Here is a 17,721-nt window from a genome sequence, read left to right as displayed (position 1 = left end):
TATTTATCCACTTCCTAAAGATGTTAATCACAACAGAAAATATTCTGGCTTCTTTTCTTTTCTGTGCCCGTGGCATGTAGATACACATACATACATAAATACACAGTAAGTACTGCTCTTTGCACTTATCACACAAGAATTTTAACACATTTTAAGAATTCTAAACCAATTTATGTCATAATTTTTTTTGTTAGAGGCATGGTAAAGTAATCATAGTCTAGTTTAAATACAATTCTAACAATAATTTTGCTGAATAATCTTTCCCAAACACTTTTCCATATTACTGTATATACAGCCTTTCCTCTACGTTTTGGATTATTTCTTTAGGATATCTATCACTATAACCAAAGAATTACTAACCATTGCTTTAAGTGTTCATTGTTTTCATTATCAATAATGCTGAACAGATGCAAGGTTTTAAGTAAAAAGCACGAGTTTCTGTGTGAGAAATGTTTCTCTTTCTTTACTGAGATGCAATCAGGGATGATTGAGTCAGATCTCCTTTGAGCAATGTAAACAGATTTTAAAATAATGACCACAAGTAGATAATGCAAATGAGAGTCCAGGGACATAAGAGGCATGAATTTGAAATTAAACCATTATGTGACCATTCCAGAGTCATGGGGTAAATCCAAGGCAAGGGTAATTTCACAAACCCATTACCCTAGGGGGCAAAAGAACAGCAAGAAGAACTGCAGACACAATCCCTGCATTCACAAGCCTAAAGATACCTTTCTACAAAATACAAAGAAATGAAAGATGAACACTTAAAAATATTTGCTCTCTTAAGGAACATGCAATAATGTTCACTATTAATTACTAAGAAACAGACTTCTTACTAAAGAAGACGTGAATTTTGTTGAAACATCATGAATTATTTGTAATCAAAAACAACCTGCTACAATATGAGTATGAAAAGAAGCTGAGCTTAAAGTTGATGTTCGACAAGTCACTCCAACTCCTTGAAACAAAGCTTAAGAGTGTGGTTTAAATGCTGTTTCAATTTGCTGTAAGAAACTGTAAAAAGTTAACTTACCACACATCTCCATGCTTTAATTTTCAACAGATCAATAAAAAGGAAAAGTAACACCACATTAAAACCTACACCAGAATGGCAAATACTAGGTCAGTATATTTTTGTAAAGTGAATTGATCAATCATGAGAAGATAAAATATTTATCTCTTTTGAAGGGAGAGTTGTGGAAGAAGAAATTACATACAGAACATCCAACTGTATACATTAAAATATTTTAAAGGAGTTCCTGCTGTGGCTCAGCAGGTTGGAAGAACCTGACTAGTATCCATGAGGATGCAGGTTCGATCCTGGGACTCGCTCAGGGCGTTAAGGATCCGGTGTTGCTGCAAGTTCTGACACAGGTCATAGATGGGGTTCCGATCTGGTGTTGCTGTCACTGTGGTGTAGGCTGCATCTCTGACTTGACCCCTACCCTAGGAACTTCAATATTCTATGGGTGCAGTCCTAAAAACACCAAAAAAAAAAAAAAACTTAAAAAAAATTTTTTCTAGTTAAAAAAAATTAGCAATTAAATGTCTGTTTTGGCTTGTGGTAGACATTAATTAATCATGGCTATTAATCTTCTTTCAAAGAGATACATGAAACAGACTGACCAAATGATTCTCTAGAGAAGAATTATTGATGCGTAGGCACTAAAAATCCAGATATCATTTCTTTGAATGCAACATTGCCTAAAGTCACTAGAATTAAGAGAGCCTGAATTCACTAACAACATTTTCAAAACTATTACTTTTGTACAGATAATGTCCACCTAACATAATGAACTTATTTATCTAATTTAATATGAAAAAATACAGAATGCCTACTATGTTTACCAGGTGGTATGTTCTTAAGAAAATGATTTTCTATTGTAATAAATAAACTGCAATTAGGAAGATGATGCTGCTGTTGAACATTATATATAAACAAACATAAAGAGACTCTAAAAGATGTAGATATCAGAGAAGACTGACCAGGGAGCTCAGCTCCCAAGGAATGACATGGTGTTGAATGCTCTTTCTCCTTGCCTCCCAAATCCCACATTTGGGGCTGAAGAAGCCAGCAGCCTGGGAATGCCAATGAGCAGAGACCAAAAAAAGGCTGCATTAAAAAGTCTACTTTCTAGGCAAAGGAAAAGGAGAGGGTCCACAGAGCAAGACAGCAACCTTTTAGAGAATAATTGTTCTACTTCAGCTAAACATCACAAAAGAAACTGTTGGCCCCACCCTCACTCACACCAGGATATTACAAGGGTTCAACTCAACACCCCTACCCCATGCCGTGGGGATCCTAAACTCTCCCCTTCTTCACCCAGGGTGGTATCAGTGGAGGCCTAGTGGGGATCATGGCCTTCTTCCCCCCTGCCCACCCCGTGGCAGTATCGAAGTGGCCACCCCATTTCTCCTGCCAGAGCATTCTCAAAAGAAGCCAGCTGAAACAAAAGGTTTAAATAAGACTTGGAGTCTCATAACATAATACCAAAGATGTCCAAGTTTCAACAGAAACTACTCACAATACCAAAGTGGGGGGCATGGGCAAGAGGCAAGTGGATTTAATTACAAAAGGACAACTGAGGGGTTGTGCTGTATTCAATGTTACAGACTCATTAATGTGACTCATTAATGTCAATATTCTGCTTGTGAAGATGCAGTTTTGTAAGATGTTATTGCTGGAGGACATGGACAGCAACAGGTGATAAACTTCAGAGCTCATAAATTTGGCAACCTCAACCACCAGGAATACAACAGAAGGCAAGGAATTAACTTCTGAGGGTGAACCATCAAAATCGTTTGGCATTATACGCCCAAATTTAAACAAATCAGTCATTACAGAAATCTTATAAAATCAAATTATTTATTCTTCTTTCCAACAGATTTGTAATTGGTAGAATTAGATGCAGGTTTGCTTAGATGCAGTTTTGCTTATATGCACAAATATAAAGAGGAAAAAAAACCTGCTACTAGGAAAACAAAAGCAGCAATAGCAAGGCACAACTGACAATACAGAAATGTTGGGAATAATGGGAAGGCAGAAAATTATTAAAACACAGACCCAAACTAGATGGTATTTTGGATTGAATTCTGCAACTAAAAGCAGCAATGGAACACTGACGAAATCTAAATAAAAGTCTGGAGTTTAGTTAATAGTAATACACTAAAGCTGGTTTCTTAGCTTTGATAAATGTATAATGGTAATGTATGATGTTTGACATTAGGGAATGTCAACAATGTCAGTGTCCATGAGACCACTCTGTACTATTTTTACTACTTTTCTATAAGCCTAAAACTATTTCAAAATAGAAAGGTTGGGAGTTCCTGTCGTGGCTCAGCAGAAACAAATCTGACTAGGAACCATGAGGTTGCGGGTTGGATCCCTGGCCTCACTCAGTGGGTTAAGGATCCAGCGTTGCTGTGAGCTGTGGTGTAGGTTGCAGTCAAGGCTTGGATCTGATGCTGCTGTGGCTGTGGCGTAGGCTGGCAGCTACAGCTCCAATTTGAGCCCTAGCCTGGGAACTTCCATATGCTGCAGGGGCGGCCCTAAAAAAAAGGAAAAAAAAAAAAAAGAAAAAAAGAAAGGTTGTTCATCTTTATGCCAGTGACCATACTGTTTTAATTACTGTGGATTTGTAATATATTTTGAAATCAGCAAGTGTGATGCCTCTAGCTTTGTTCTTTTTCAAGACTGTTTTGGCTGGTTATTCAAGGTTTTTCATGCTTCCGTATGGATTTCAGAATTGTCTTCATTTCTGAAAGAAATGCCATTGGGATTTTGATAGGAATTGCAATGAATCTAATGTTGCTTTGGGTAAAAAGAGCATCTTAACAATATTAAGTCTTCCAAACCATGAACATGGAGATTTGTGTCTTCTCAAATTACCAATGGCATTTTTCACAGAACCAGAACGAATAATTTTAAAATTTGTATGGAAACACAAATGACCTTGAATGGCCAAAGCAATCTTAAGAAAGAAAAACAGAGATGGAAGAATCAGGCTCCCTGACTTCTGTCTACACTACAAAGCTACAGAAATCAAAACAATATGGTTATGAGCACAAAAACAGACCAATGGAACAGTAAAGAACAGGACAGAAAGCCCAGAAATAAACTCACACTTATGCTAGATGACAAAGGAGGGAAGAATATATAACAGAGAAAGGACAGTCTCCTCAATAAGTGGTGCTGGGAAAACTGGACCAACTCATGCCAAAAAATGAAACTAGAACATTCGCCAACACCATATACAAAAATAAACTCAAAATGGATTAAAGACCTAAATATAAAACTCTTAAGAGGAAAACATGGTCAGGACACTCTTTGACATAATTTGCAGCAATATCTTGTTGGATCCATGTCCTAGAGTAATGGAAACAACAACAAAAACCAACTGGAACCTAATTAAACTTAAAAGCTTTTGCACAGGAAAGGAAACCATCAACACAACAAAAAGACAACCTAGAGAATGGAAGAAAATATTTGCTAACGATATGACCAACAAGGGATATATAAAATATACAAACAGTTCATATAGCTCAATTAAAAAAAAACAAAACTAAACAATCAAAGAATGGGCAGAAGACTTAAATAGATATTTCTCCAAAGACATACCGATGGCCCACAGGCACATGAAAAGATGTTCAACATCACTCATTATTAAAGAAATGCAAATCAAATCTACAATGAGGTTATCTCCTCACACCATCAGAATGATGATCATCGAAAAGTCTACAAATAAATGCTGAAGAGGGTGTGGAGAAAAGCGAACTCTCACTGCTGGAGGGAATTTAAAATGGTACAGCCAAACCAGTATGGAGATTTCTTAAAAAAAAACTAAAAATAGAGTTACCATATGATCTAGCAATCCCACACCTGGGTATACAGCCAGAGAAAACTCTAACTCAAAAAAATATATGTAGGGAGTTCCCATTGTGGCTTAGCAGATTAGAAACCTGACTAGGGTATCCATGAGGGTGAGGGTTTGATTGTTGGCCTTGCTCCGTGGGCTAAAACTCTGGCACTTTGGTGGGCTGTGGTGTAGGTCACAGAGGCAGCTTGGATCCCATGTTGGTGTGGCTGTGGTGTAGGCTGGCAGCTGCAGCTCCAATTCGACCCCTAGCCTGGGAGCTTCTGTGTGCCACAAGTGCAGCCCTAAAAAGCAAAAAATACATGTACCTCAGTGTTCACTGCAATACTATTGTAACACCCAAGACATGGAAACAAGATAAATGTCCAGAGACAGATGAATAGGTAAAGAAGTTTTGGTGTATATAGTATCTTATATATTACTATTTATTATAATAATAATACATATTATATATATTATAGTATAGTATTTTTATACAATGGAATATTACTCGGCCATAAAAAAGAATGAATTAATGTCACTGGCAGCAATATAGATGAGCTAGAGATTATCATATTATATCAATTAAGTCAGAGAAAGACAAATATCATATGATATCACTTATATGTGGAATCTAAAAAAATGGTACAAATCAACTTATTTCCTAAAGAGACTCACAGACATAGAAAACAAGTTTATGGTTACCAAAGGGGAAAGAGGGAGGAGGAGTAAATTTGGAATTTGAGATTAACAGATATAAACTACTGAATATAAAATAGATAAATAAGGACCTACTGTATAGGGGCCTATACACACACACACACGTACGTGTATATATATATATAAAAAACTGATTCACTTTGTTGTATACCTGAAACCTGTGTATCAACTATACTTCAATTAAAAAATAAAAATAAAAAAGTGCTTTCTTAGCAGGTATTACTGTAATGGGGTGGTGCAGGCCTGTGGCTGTTAGTGCATGCTATCAGCATTAAGACCACTAGTGCAGGGCAGTAAGAGGTCTCTCTGTACCAACAGTGAGTCTCCCAGGGGTCCTCGTGGCATGGAGTGCAGTGACAAGCAGATTGAGGTCTTCTCCTACAGGCTCTCTGGCCTCTGGCAGGTAGATCTGGAGGGCCCGGGAAAAGGCTGAAAGCTGTGTCCTGCAGAGCTCCAGAGCCCTCACTGTGGCTGGCCAGTGGCCAGGCCCAGGCCCATCTCCACAACCTAATGGCAGTGGCAATCTCCCACAGTCCATGGGACCTGGATGACATCTGCACAGCCTGAGGAGCCTGAAGGCTGGCTGGGTCTAGGCACCTTGCTCCCTTAGTGATGACAGCTGGCCTGGAGGGTACTGCCAGTTGACATCCGTCTGTTCAGTCAGGCCTGGGCACTGGTGTGAGGACCTACACAGGTGCTAGATGAATACGCACAGGCAAGGTAAACAGCTCGCATAGGGCTCCCCTCCTCTTAGCCAAGACCTAAACCTTGGAGGGTGAAAGTTGATGCTTGGAACCTTGAACAAGTAAAATGAGAGGTAACGATGTAGCTTTGCTTATGGATTTGTCCACTCTGCTTATGGTATTTGTTAAGTGTTAAAAGCCTGAAGGAGACATGGAGACAGAATTTAATGCTTCCCCTCCCCTTTTCTTGTACATTACATCTTTAGATAAAAAGTTACAGAACAGAGAATAACATTTGTTTTGATGGAAGTTTGCAGGAACATTAGTAACCTGACCTACATGGACAGCTTCAAGAACAAAGGATCCAACACCAAGAAGTTTGCAACAACAAACCACACCCCTCCCTCACCTTTCCTATAAAAGACTTTGCTGAAAGCCTTTAAGGAGTTCCGTTTTTAAAGGCATGAGCCATCTGTCTCCTTGCATGGCCCTGCAATAAACCTTTCCTTGTTCCAAACTCCAATGTTTTGATATTGTGTGGTATTGTCAGACACATGAATTTGCATTCACTAACAGCAAAAAGTTGCCAGAAAGCATTAATACATTCAAAAACTACAATTTGAGAAATTTCAACTTATGCCCAGTATGTCACATTCCACAATAAAGAAATTGTAAGCAACTTAAAATATTAATGTATTAGCTGAATTCTTTATAGAAGTCATGAAATTATCATCCTACTACTGGAATATACCGGACAGAGAGGAAACTTAGAAATGAAATGAAACACTTGAGCTGTGTTCAATCTCCACAGAATTATTTCCCCCCAAATGGATAGTGCAGTGAAGCGCTGGATAAAAAAAGCACAAAAGAGATCAAAAGTCTGGCTTTCCTAAATAGCTTTCCTAAATGGCAATTTTATCCTTATTTAAGATGAAATATAAAGAATTCTCATAAACTTATGGAAAATCATCTGGCATACTTGGTATAATATTAATCATCCATCTTTTTGAATTACGATCACCAGTGCTTTCCTCTACCAAAGCACCTCCTGAAATGAAGACACCACCACACATTTTATGGACCACTTTGAGACAACAATAAAAGCAAGTAAATCAGGAGCTCCCGTCATGGCTCAGTGGTTAACTAACCCAACTAGTATCCATAAGGACACCGGTTCCATCCCTGGCCTTGTTCAATGGGTTAAGGATCCGGCGTTGCCATGAGCTGTGGTGTAGGTTGCAGACATGGCTCAGATCCCGCATTGCTGTGGCTGTGGTGTAGGCGGTGGCTACAGTTCCGACTGCCTCCCTAGCCAGGGAACCTCCATAGGCTACAGGTATGGCCCTAAAAAAAAAAGAGAAAAAAAACTTTTGACGCTAGATTGGTTTTTCTTTTAAATAATAATTCATAATCATCTACCAGCAAACACTTCCCTTTGAAAATACAACCAAGACACACCTAGCTAGTTTTCAAAAATGTTCTAATGTTAAAAACAATACAAGAATGATGATATAATTATGAAAAGAAAGCATATAATTTATTCTTATAACCCTGAAGATACAATGAAACTAATTTTGTTTGTTACTGGAAAATTAGCACTGTATTCATAATTAGATTTATTCAAGGCTAAGCTACATAATTCCAGCATTAATCATAAATGCCACAGTATCATCAGCCTACAACTAAGCCTTAAGTCTAAGGCAATGAAAAGCTTAGTAGAGATGACAGTATTAATAGTTATTTAATTTTACATCAAATAACCACTGGTGACTGATTTCAAATAAAATCAGCCATTTAAGAAAATGAAATGTTTTATAAATCAATACTATCTAAAATGGAACAATAATGATAAAATAGTGATCTCTCAAAATTTAGGGTCACAAAACTAAATTAAAGAATTTTAAGTGTTATTTCTAAAACTATTGTTCTTACACTATTCTTTGAGATAATATGCTACTTACCTTCAAAATAAAGTTAGAATTAAAACTACTACTATATGATCTTAGGATTCTATATGGAATGAAAAAAAAAATTGGGGGAGATTTGCAATAGTTAGATCTACCAGATTAACTATATCACTACAATGTGCACAAAAGCTCATGCCCAAAAAGAAGCAGAATATCTATTATTCATTCACAAGATCAGAACCTTATTAAGAAGAGTGGTATCATATTTTTCTATAATACCAATGATATATTCAAGGCTTAGAAAAGTAGAGGTGAAAGAGGGGGAAATAACTGTTATACCAAAAGGGTATCATCACTCTAAGAAAAAAAAATACATTTTCTATGTAGTTATGATATCACATAGCAGTTTCATTTCATGGGATAAATACTTCCAGAGGTATACTCATGAAAACTTCACTAGGGCACTATACACTGGGGAAGGAAAGGAGTGATATTAAGAGCTAAAAAAAATAATAATTTTTAGCTCCTAGGCCCTGGGAATTCATTCACCCAATTTCCCCCTCACTTCTCAGATAAGGAAACAGTTCTCAAGAGACAATGTGACTTACTTAAGTTACAATTAACAGTACAAACAGGACTGGAATTCAGGTTTTACAAATTCTTGATACCGTCCTTTCCTCTACACTAGTGCCAGATGATATCTAGCATAAAAGCCAAATAAAATGGATTAAACTCAAACACAGTTTAAAAGAAGGCTGTCAGAGCAGTGTAGTGTTAGCTATACAATGAGGAAGAAGCCCTGAGGGTTAATGTGGGATAATTCAAAGAGTAAATATCATGAGTAGACTAACAAAATGATAGCTAATACACAGTCATACTTGGAGCTCAGCATTATCTCATAACCATTTTATATATTAATTTATTTATTCTACTTTTGAGGTAGATAGTTTTTTCTCAATTGCAAATAAGGACAGAAGGCACAATGCAGCTCATAACCAGTGAGGTCAGGAGACCAGAGGAGATTCCAAGAGAAAAGGTTTACCTACATTTTACATTTTATATTCATGTGTCAACATATTTAAAATTTCATGATTATAAATAATTTTATTGTCTTTTTTTTTTTTTTTGTATTTTCTCCGGCCACTCCCGCAGCATATGGAGGGTTCCCAGACTAGGGGTCTAATTGGAGCTGTAGCTGCCGGCCTACACCACAGCCACAGCAACAAGGGATCCGAGCTTCATCTGCGACCTACACCACAGCTCATGGCAACGCCAGATCCTTAACCCACTGAGCGAGGCCAGGGATCAAACCCACAACCTCACTGTTCCTAGTCAGATTTGTTAACCACTGAACCACGACGGGAACTCCTATAAAAAATTTTAAAAGGAAGAGATTTTAGATATTTCCTATTTTTGTTTCTTTTCCTTATCAGATTCCTGTAGAGAGAGCTATGGTTTTTCAAAATGATTTAGCAGTTAATTTAAAGGCATTTTTATAAAACCTTGTAATACATTTCAGAAAAAAATCATTCCAAGACTCGTGAAATAACAGGGAATAAAGAAATTTCAGTCAATCTCCTCAAAACAGAATAATTAGCATTACAACTTAAATAAGGTTTGTGGGTCACACAGTTTCTATAAAAAAAGGTGTAAACCCTCTGCTAAGACAAGAAATAATTATTTCAGATCAAGAGTCAGACTCAACACTCTGTACTTAGGAATACAATTTATCTCTTTTAGGAGGACACTGCAAATTACAAAACTCAGCTTGCATTAATTCTGCAACAGAGAATGATGGATGGACAGATGGAAGAATACACCACCAGATATTTCTGAACTTCCAGAATACAATAACATATATTTTATTAGCTGCTTTTGTATCTTACCATCTTTTTCCTCTTATCCTGTTCTGTGGGTGGCTCTTCATCTTCTGTTACTTTTGGTTCTTCAAGATGAGACATTAACATACAGCTGCAGTTTTAAAAAAATGTTTTAAATAAATTAACATACTAAAAACAAACCATCAAAATATTGAGAACAAAAACGCCTCTATGTACCAGTAGGTGAAGAATAGTTGAATAAATTAAATTAGATTTATAATTAAAAATTTTATTTATGAAAAGATATCTCACTTTAAAAATGGCCGCACTAAAGAGTTCCCGTTGTGGCTCAGAAGGTTACAATCCCAACTAGTAACCTGGCCTCACTCAGTGGGTTGAGGAACCAGCATTTCCCTAAGTGGAGGTGAGGATCATAGGTGCGACTCAGATCCTGCTGCCTTGGTTGTGGCTTAGGCCAGGAGCTACAGATCCGATGTGACCCTTAGCCTGGGAACTTTCATATACTGCAGGTATGGCCCTAAAAAACAAACAAAATACATAATTTTTAAAAATAAATAAAAAAATTAAAAGGGCCACACTAAAAACATTTAGAGCATTTTGCTCAAGTATTTAGAGAGTAAACTGTAGGAAATTTATTTATAGACAATTTATGAACCATAGATGACTTGAAAAAACAAAGTGTTGCCTTTTATATCTTTCTAAAAAATGATACCAACACTTAAGATTAATAATCCTCCTTTAAATACTATTCTTCATACATCTAGATTATTACATATGTTTCATAATAGTAACAACAATTTAAACAGTAACATCATTAAAACATTATCAAGTAAGGATAACCTGACCCCCTTGCTGTACAGTGGGAAAATTAAAAAAAAAAAAATTATCAATTATGTCACAATCTATTCTATGCTCCAAATGACATTACTATGCTATGAGGAACTTCTCACCGATGGCACTGTACCTACAGGACAGTTATAAATCATTTTATTTTGATTATCTGCACCACTGCTCTTGATCATTAGCAGAGATAATAGAAATATAGCTTCCTATTCATTCAACATTGGTTCCAGGGAGACAAGATATGAATATTGTGTAGTGAATCAAGTTCATAGAACAAACTTCACTGTTCTTAATTTAGAACAGAATTCAGTAATTTATCAGAGTCATGGATTCCTAACCAATAAACTATAGTAAAGGAAGCCTGGTTTCTCTTATGTATTGTGGCAAGTACAGGGGAAGGACAATTCCTGACTCAGGTGTGTAAATAACTTTTGATTCAGGGTTAAAGACAAGTGCTGACACCAGAAGCTTGATGAGGCTTATTTTTGCTGGGGATAGGAACATTCTTTTCTCCTTATCCCCTACCATTAAAAAAATAATTTTGGGAACAACTGTCTCTGACCCAGTCAGTACACCTAGTGGGATCAAGCAGTAAGAACCTTAAACTTGAAATCAGAAGCCCTGAAAAACAGTAAGAGCTCAATCTTGAATTCACTGCATGGCTTTAACCTCTTGGAGCTGCAGTGCTTTCTTTCATCCATGGATATACAGTTGACTCTTCAACAACATGGATTTGAACTGCAGGGATCTAGTAATACACAGGTTTTTTTCAATAGTAAATACTACAGTACTACATGATCCATGGTTGGTTGAATCTGAGGATGTAGAACCTGAAGAACTGTGGGTATGGATGGCCAACTATAGGGTACATTATTCAGGTTTTTTGCAAAGGGTGGGTGCCCTTAACCCCTGCATTGTTCAAGGGTCAACTGTAAACTGATTTATCATTAGTTGGCCAAAGAACTCTGGCACAAAGTTGGAAAATTATGACTAATGACCTCAACCACAAAAGTATTTAATAAATTGTTATGTCTAGAAAATGCTAGATCCTAGTTTGTATTTTAGAACTGAATAATATGATGGAGTTCTTTCACACTAACTATTTTAAGCCAGCCTACAGACTTGCAATGAATCTGGATCTCCATGGAAGTATGGTTTATTTTATTTTATTTTATTGTCTTTTTGCCTTTTCCAGGGCCGCTCCCGTGGCATACGGAGGTTCCGAGGCTAGGGGTCTAATCGGAGCTGTAGCTGCCGGCCTACACCAAAGCCACAGCAATGTGGGATCCGAGCCACATCTGCAACTTACACCACAGCTCACGGCAACACTGGATCCTTAGCCCACTGTGAGGGATCAAACCCGCAACTTCATGGTTCCTAGTTGGATTTGTTAACCACTGAGCTACTACAGGAACTCCAGAAGTATGCTTTATATTGTATCAAACTCTTTTATTACATTCCAAAATCTGTTAACTTATTTGTATAGTAAATATAAATAAGTTCTCCCTTCCCCTAAGTTAAAAGATTTATTAGACTAATAATAAGGTATATTCTGGATATGAATATACACATATATTTTTTTTTCCAGAGAACAGGAAATTTTTACTTTGCCATTCTGCAAATGACATTCATTTGGGTCTCTGGAAAGTGGAAAGTGGGAAGAAAAAAAAAAAAAGAATTGAAAAGCCCACAGCTGAAATTCTCTCCAGCAGGATAATCTCCAGTTAAAAGTCAAATCTCATTTTGCTGACAAAGATTAAAGACAGGGAATCATGTTTTACATAAAAGATATGATGAAAATAGATTTCCAAATAAAATAAAACATGTGGGCTATGAATGTAATAATAGTAATTATAATACAATAATAAAAAGTTTAAAATAGAGACAACTAATATGTGAATATAGGCAGCCACCTGTAATTTCCTGCACTCATCCACTGACTACTATATCCAGGCACTCTAGCCTGCCAACTCAGAATCTTTCCTAACAAGAAACACCAACCAGCCAAGTACAACCAATAGTGTTAGCATGAAATATGAAAACTTTTAATTTATTTCTGGTTTAAAGGTCACGTTTCATTTAATCTATATAAACTGACTTCTTAATGTTATAATAAAACTAGAAGTGACATTATTCCATTGGTCCCTGTAGTGGACACTTAGGTTGCCTTATATAATCACTCTCCTTCCGAACAGAATTCTGAACGTGTCGGTTATCCTCCTCTTCCATGCCACCATTCACTCCAGAAAAAGCTGACTGGAGCCCCAGTGACACTAGTTCAGTGAGCAATCATGGTAATCCTATTCTCCTGGTCGATACTGCTTTCAACAGAAGCATGTTTAAGAAATTCTATCCAATTAGACATAAAGGGAAGTTTGATGAAATGACTTCTAGAAAAGTGTCCTTTGATGTTAAAAAGACATAAGGAGGAGTTCCCGTCATGGCACAGTGGAAACGAATCGGACTAGGAAGCATGAGGCTGTGGGTTCAATCCCTGGCCTTGCTCAATGGGTTAAGGATCCAGCATTGCCATGAGCTGTGGTGTAGGTCGCAGACATGGCTCGGATATGGCGTTGCTGTGGCTCTGGCGTAGGCCGGCGACAACAGCTCTGATTAGACCCCTAGCCTGGGAACCTCCATATGCTGCAGGTGCGGCCCTCAAAAGACAAAAGCAAAAAAAAAAAAAAAAAAAAAAAAAAAAGACATAGGAAAAGAGGATTACTTGTCTGGCACTGCACTGCCATGAACTGTAATGCCTAGAACTACTTTGTGATGATGAGGGAAAGTAGCCCACTTAATGTGCTGAGGGGATCAAGAGAAGGAACCTGGTCTTTAAAGATATTGTGAGGTCATAAGGAGCTCATCTTGGAGCCTCTCACTTGCAGTTATTTTGCTGTAGGAATAACAAATTCTTCATTATTAAAGCCAGTTGACTCAGGGTTTCCCTTACTTGCAGCTGAAAATCCTTTTACAGTCCCTTATATAAATATCAAAAACTCATTTTTGGAGTTCTTGTGGCACGGTGGTTAACGAATCCGACTAGGAACCATGAGGTTGCAGGTTCGGTCCCTGGCCTTGCTCAGTGGGTTAAGGATCCGGCGTTGCCGTGAGCTGTGGCGTGAGTCGAAGACGCGGCTTGGATTCTGCACTGCTGTGGCTCTGGCGTAGGCCGGTGGCTACAGCTCTGACTCAACCCCTAGCCTGGGACCCTCCCTATGCCGTGGGAGCGGCCCAAGAAATGGCAAAGAGACAAAAAAAAAAAAGAAAGAAAAGAAAAAGAAAAAAAAGGCAAAATAAGACCAAAAAAAAAATTTTTTTTCCATTTCTGGCCTCAGGCCAAGAAACAGTCTCCCCCTCTTGATACACCTACCTCCTTCTACTTGAAAAATAGGAACTAGGTAATTCCTAACGCTTCTCCGTGCCCTGGTAGTTAGCAAGCCCAGGGCTGTTTTATATCCAGATGCCACATATTTGCCCACTCAAGGTTTCTTGTTTAAATTCCTTCAATACTGTGTTAATAATTTTCAGTCATAATGAGTATGTGCTTTTCATATTCATTGCTTCAGATCCTCTTATGACCACTAGACTGAATACAGGCAACTAATGAAAGGTTGTATATTAGCAGTATAGACAAAGTGCCATGAAGGAACAGAGATGGATTCAATGAATCCTTCCTGCGAGTACAGAGGGGAATCTTAGAGGTAGGTATTTGCCAAGCAGGGCAAGTCTAAGGGCATGACATGCCGAGGGGAAGAAACATTATGAGTCAAGCTGTGTGTATAAAAGGAAATGGTACATTTGGGGAATGAGGTGGAATCCAAGGAGGACGAGAAAAGGCCCATGATGTAAACTGAGGATCAAAAAAGAACAGTGCCCCTATCAACCATACTCTAAGAAACTGGGGGAGTTCTCACTGTGGTGCAACGGGATCAGTGGTGTTTCTGGAGTGCTGGGACAAGGGTTTGATCCCTGGCCTGGCACAGTGAGTTAACGATCACTCAACTGCAGCTTGGATCTGATCTCTGCCTCCGGAACTCCATATGCTGTGGGGCAGCCAAAATAGAAAAAATAAAAACAAACATTAAAAAAAAAAAAAACTCTGGGATTTCAATTAAGAAATGGAGCAGACTGGAAAAAAAAAAAAAAAGGAGTTCCCGTCGTGGCGCAGTGGTTAACGAATCCGACTAGGAACCATGAGGTTGCGGGTTCGATCCCTGCCCTTGCTCAGTGGGTTAACGATTCGGCGTTGCCGTGAGCTGTGGTGTAGGTCGCAGACGCGGCTCGGATCCCGCGTTGCTGTGGCTCTGGCATAGGCTGGCAGCTACAGCTCCAATTAGACCCCTAGCCTGGGAAACTCCACATGCCGCGGGAGCGGTCCAAGAAATAGCAAAAAAAAGACCAAAAAAAAAAAAAAAGAAATGGAGCAGACTGGATCAATAAAGGAAGCATTGAAGAGTGACCCCAAAAAATTCATTATGACCAACACAAGTTAGGATAATCCACAGGAGATAATGTTAGGAACCAAGGAACCAAGGCTGCTTCTGATATTCTCTATTCCATTCTGGAGAGCTACCTGCTGGGTCAATGAATCAAGTAAACAGAGGAAAAAATGTTTTAAAAGGCCTACATTTCATGTTTATTTCAAAAAAACCCTACTTCCTTCATGGCTCATGTGTTTTACACTAACTATAAAAATCACAATTTATGAGTCTTTTTCAAATAAACTTTGGTGCCTCTAAATTTCCTGAAGTACTGGCTAAATCTCTTCCTTTTACTTCCCAAATTTTGGCAATAAGTTGTCAATCTCACTTCCCAATGTGCCTAAAAACAATATATTATTTAAGGGAAAAAGGGAAATCACTCTAACCAAAGACAAGCAGAAGGCAAATCACAAGACTTATTAATATATTTTCCAGGTTTAATGAAATAAGAACACTACTAAAATACAAACATATGAAGAAACATGCAAAAAGATGAAACTGGACCATATACCACACAAAATAATTAACTAAAAATGAAATAAAAAACTTGGACACAGGCCTGAAATAATAAAACTCCTAGAACAAAGCATAAGTGGTAACTTATGACATTGGTCTTGGTAATGACTTTTTTGGATCTGTTCCAAAAGCAAAGACAACTAAAACAAAAACAAGTGGGCCTACAACAAACCAAAATGCTTCTGCAGAGTAAAAGAAACCATCAACAAAATCAAAAGGCAGCTTACTGAATGTGAGAAAATATTTTTAAATTATGTATCTGATAAGGGGTTAATATCTAAAATATATAAAGAACTCATCTAACTCAATACCAAAAAATCAATCTGATTAAAAAACAGGTGGATCTGATATACAGACGGCCAATAGATGCATTAAATATCTCAACATCACCAATCACTGGAGAAACAGAAATCAAATAGCACAATGAGATATCATCCTATACCTGTTAGAATGACTATCCTCAAAAAAATAATAACAAATGTTGGCAAGGATTATGGCAAAACGGGAACCTTTGTGCACTGTTGGTTGAAATATAAATTGGTACAACCACTGGAAAACAGTATGAAGGTTCCTCCAAAAATTGAAAATAGTACTACTACATAAATCAACAATTCCACTTTTGGATATTTATCTAAAGAAAAATATTAATTCATAAAGATATATGTACCTCCATGTTTAGTGTAGGATTATTAACAATAGCCAAGATACAGAAGCAACCCTAAATGTCGATGGGCAGATGAATGGATAAAGTAGAGGTGTGGGTCAGAAGTTCCCACTGTAGCTCAGTGGTGCAAGTTCAACCCCTGGCCTCATTCAGTGGGGAGCGTTGCCATTAGCTGTGACGTAGGTTGCAGACGCGGCTTGGATCTAGTGTTGCTGTGGCTGTGGTATAGGCCAGCAGGTGCAGCTCCGATTTGACCCATAGCCAGGGAACTTCATATACTGCAGGTGCAGCCCTAAAAAGCAAATTAAAAAAAAAAAAAAAAAAAAAAAGGAAGAAGAGGTGTGTGTGTTCTGGTGCATGCACATACACATACAATGGAATATTCAGCCATAAAAAAGAATGAAATCTTGTCATTTGCAACAACATGGACTGACCTAAAGGACATTATGCTAAGTAAAATAAGAGGAAGACAAATACTGCATGATTTCACTTACATGTGGAATCTAAAAAATAAAACAAATGGACAAATATAACAAAAGAGGAATAGTTACAGATACAGAGAACAAACAAGTGGTTGCCAAAGGAGAGGGGATTGGAGGTGGAAAGAAACAAGTGAGGGAAATTGGGAGGTACAAACTTGCAGTTGCAAGAGAAATGCATCATGGGTATAAAATGTACAGTGTGGGAAATCCAGTAAATAATTATGTAATATCTTTGTATGGTGACATATTGTAACTATATCATTGGGATCATTTTGAAACGTACAGAAATATCGAATCACTATTTTTGTGTAACAGGAACTAACATAGTATTGTAGGTCAATTATACTTTAAAAACAGTTAATAAACTCATAGAAAAGGGATACGATTTCTGTTTACCAGAGGCAATGCGGGAGGGTTGGGAGGTTGGAAGAAAGCAGTCAAAGGGGACAAACTACCAGTTATAAGTTAAACACAAGGGATATAATGTATAGCATGATAAATTTGATTAACACTGCTGTATGTTATATATGAAAGCTGTTATGAGAGTAAATCCTAAGAGTTCACATCGCAAGAAAAAAATTTTATTCTACTGCTTTAATAATTTATCTATATGAGATGATGTTCACTAAACTGCTTGTGACAATTATTTCTTGATGCATGTAAGTCAACTAATTGTGCTGTAGACTTTAAACTTATACAGTGTTTTATCTCAATTGTATCTCAAAACT

General features: G+C 37.5%; 1 protein-coding gene across 2 annotated transcripts in view; it reads right to left on the bottom strand.

Moving 5' to 3' along the window:
• IPO11 (importin 11) overlaps positions 1 to 17,721 on the bottom strand; it is a 214,251-nt gene that overhangs the window by 1,927 nt on the left and 194,603 nt on the right. The window contains exon 29 of one of the 2 annotated variants that reach the window (XM_021077043.1): positions 10,053 to 10,137. The exons of the other annotated variant lie outside the window; for it this stretch is intronic. Within the exon in view, the coding sequence (XP_020932702.1) occupies positions 10,053 to 10,137 (85 nt within the window). The remainder of the gene's footprint in view (positions 1 to 10,052; positions 10,138 to 17,721) is intronic. 2 annotated transcript variants of the gene reach the window in all.

This window comes from Sus scrofa, chromosome 16 (genome assembly GCF_000003025.6).
Source record: "Sus scrofa isolate TJ Tabasco breed Duroc chromosome 16, Sscrofa11.1, whole genome shotgun sequence".
NCBI classification, from domain to species: Eukaryota; Metazoa; Chordata; class Mammalia; order Artiodactyla; family Suidae; genus Sus; species Sus scrofa.
The sequence above is the reverse complement of the archived record's forward strand: the minus strand, read 5'-3'. Positions and strand labels throughout refer to the sequence as shown.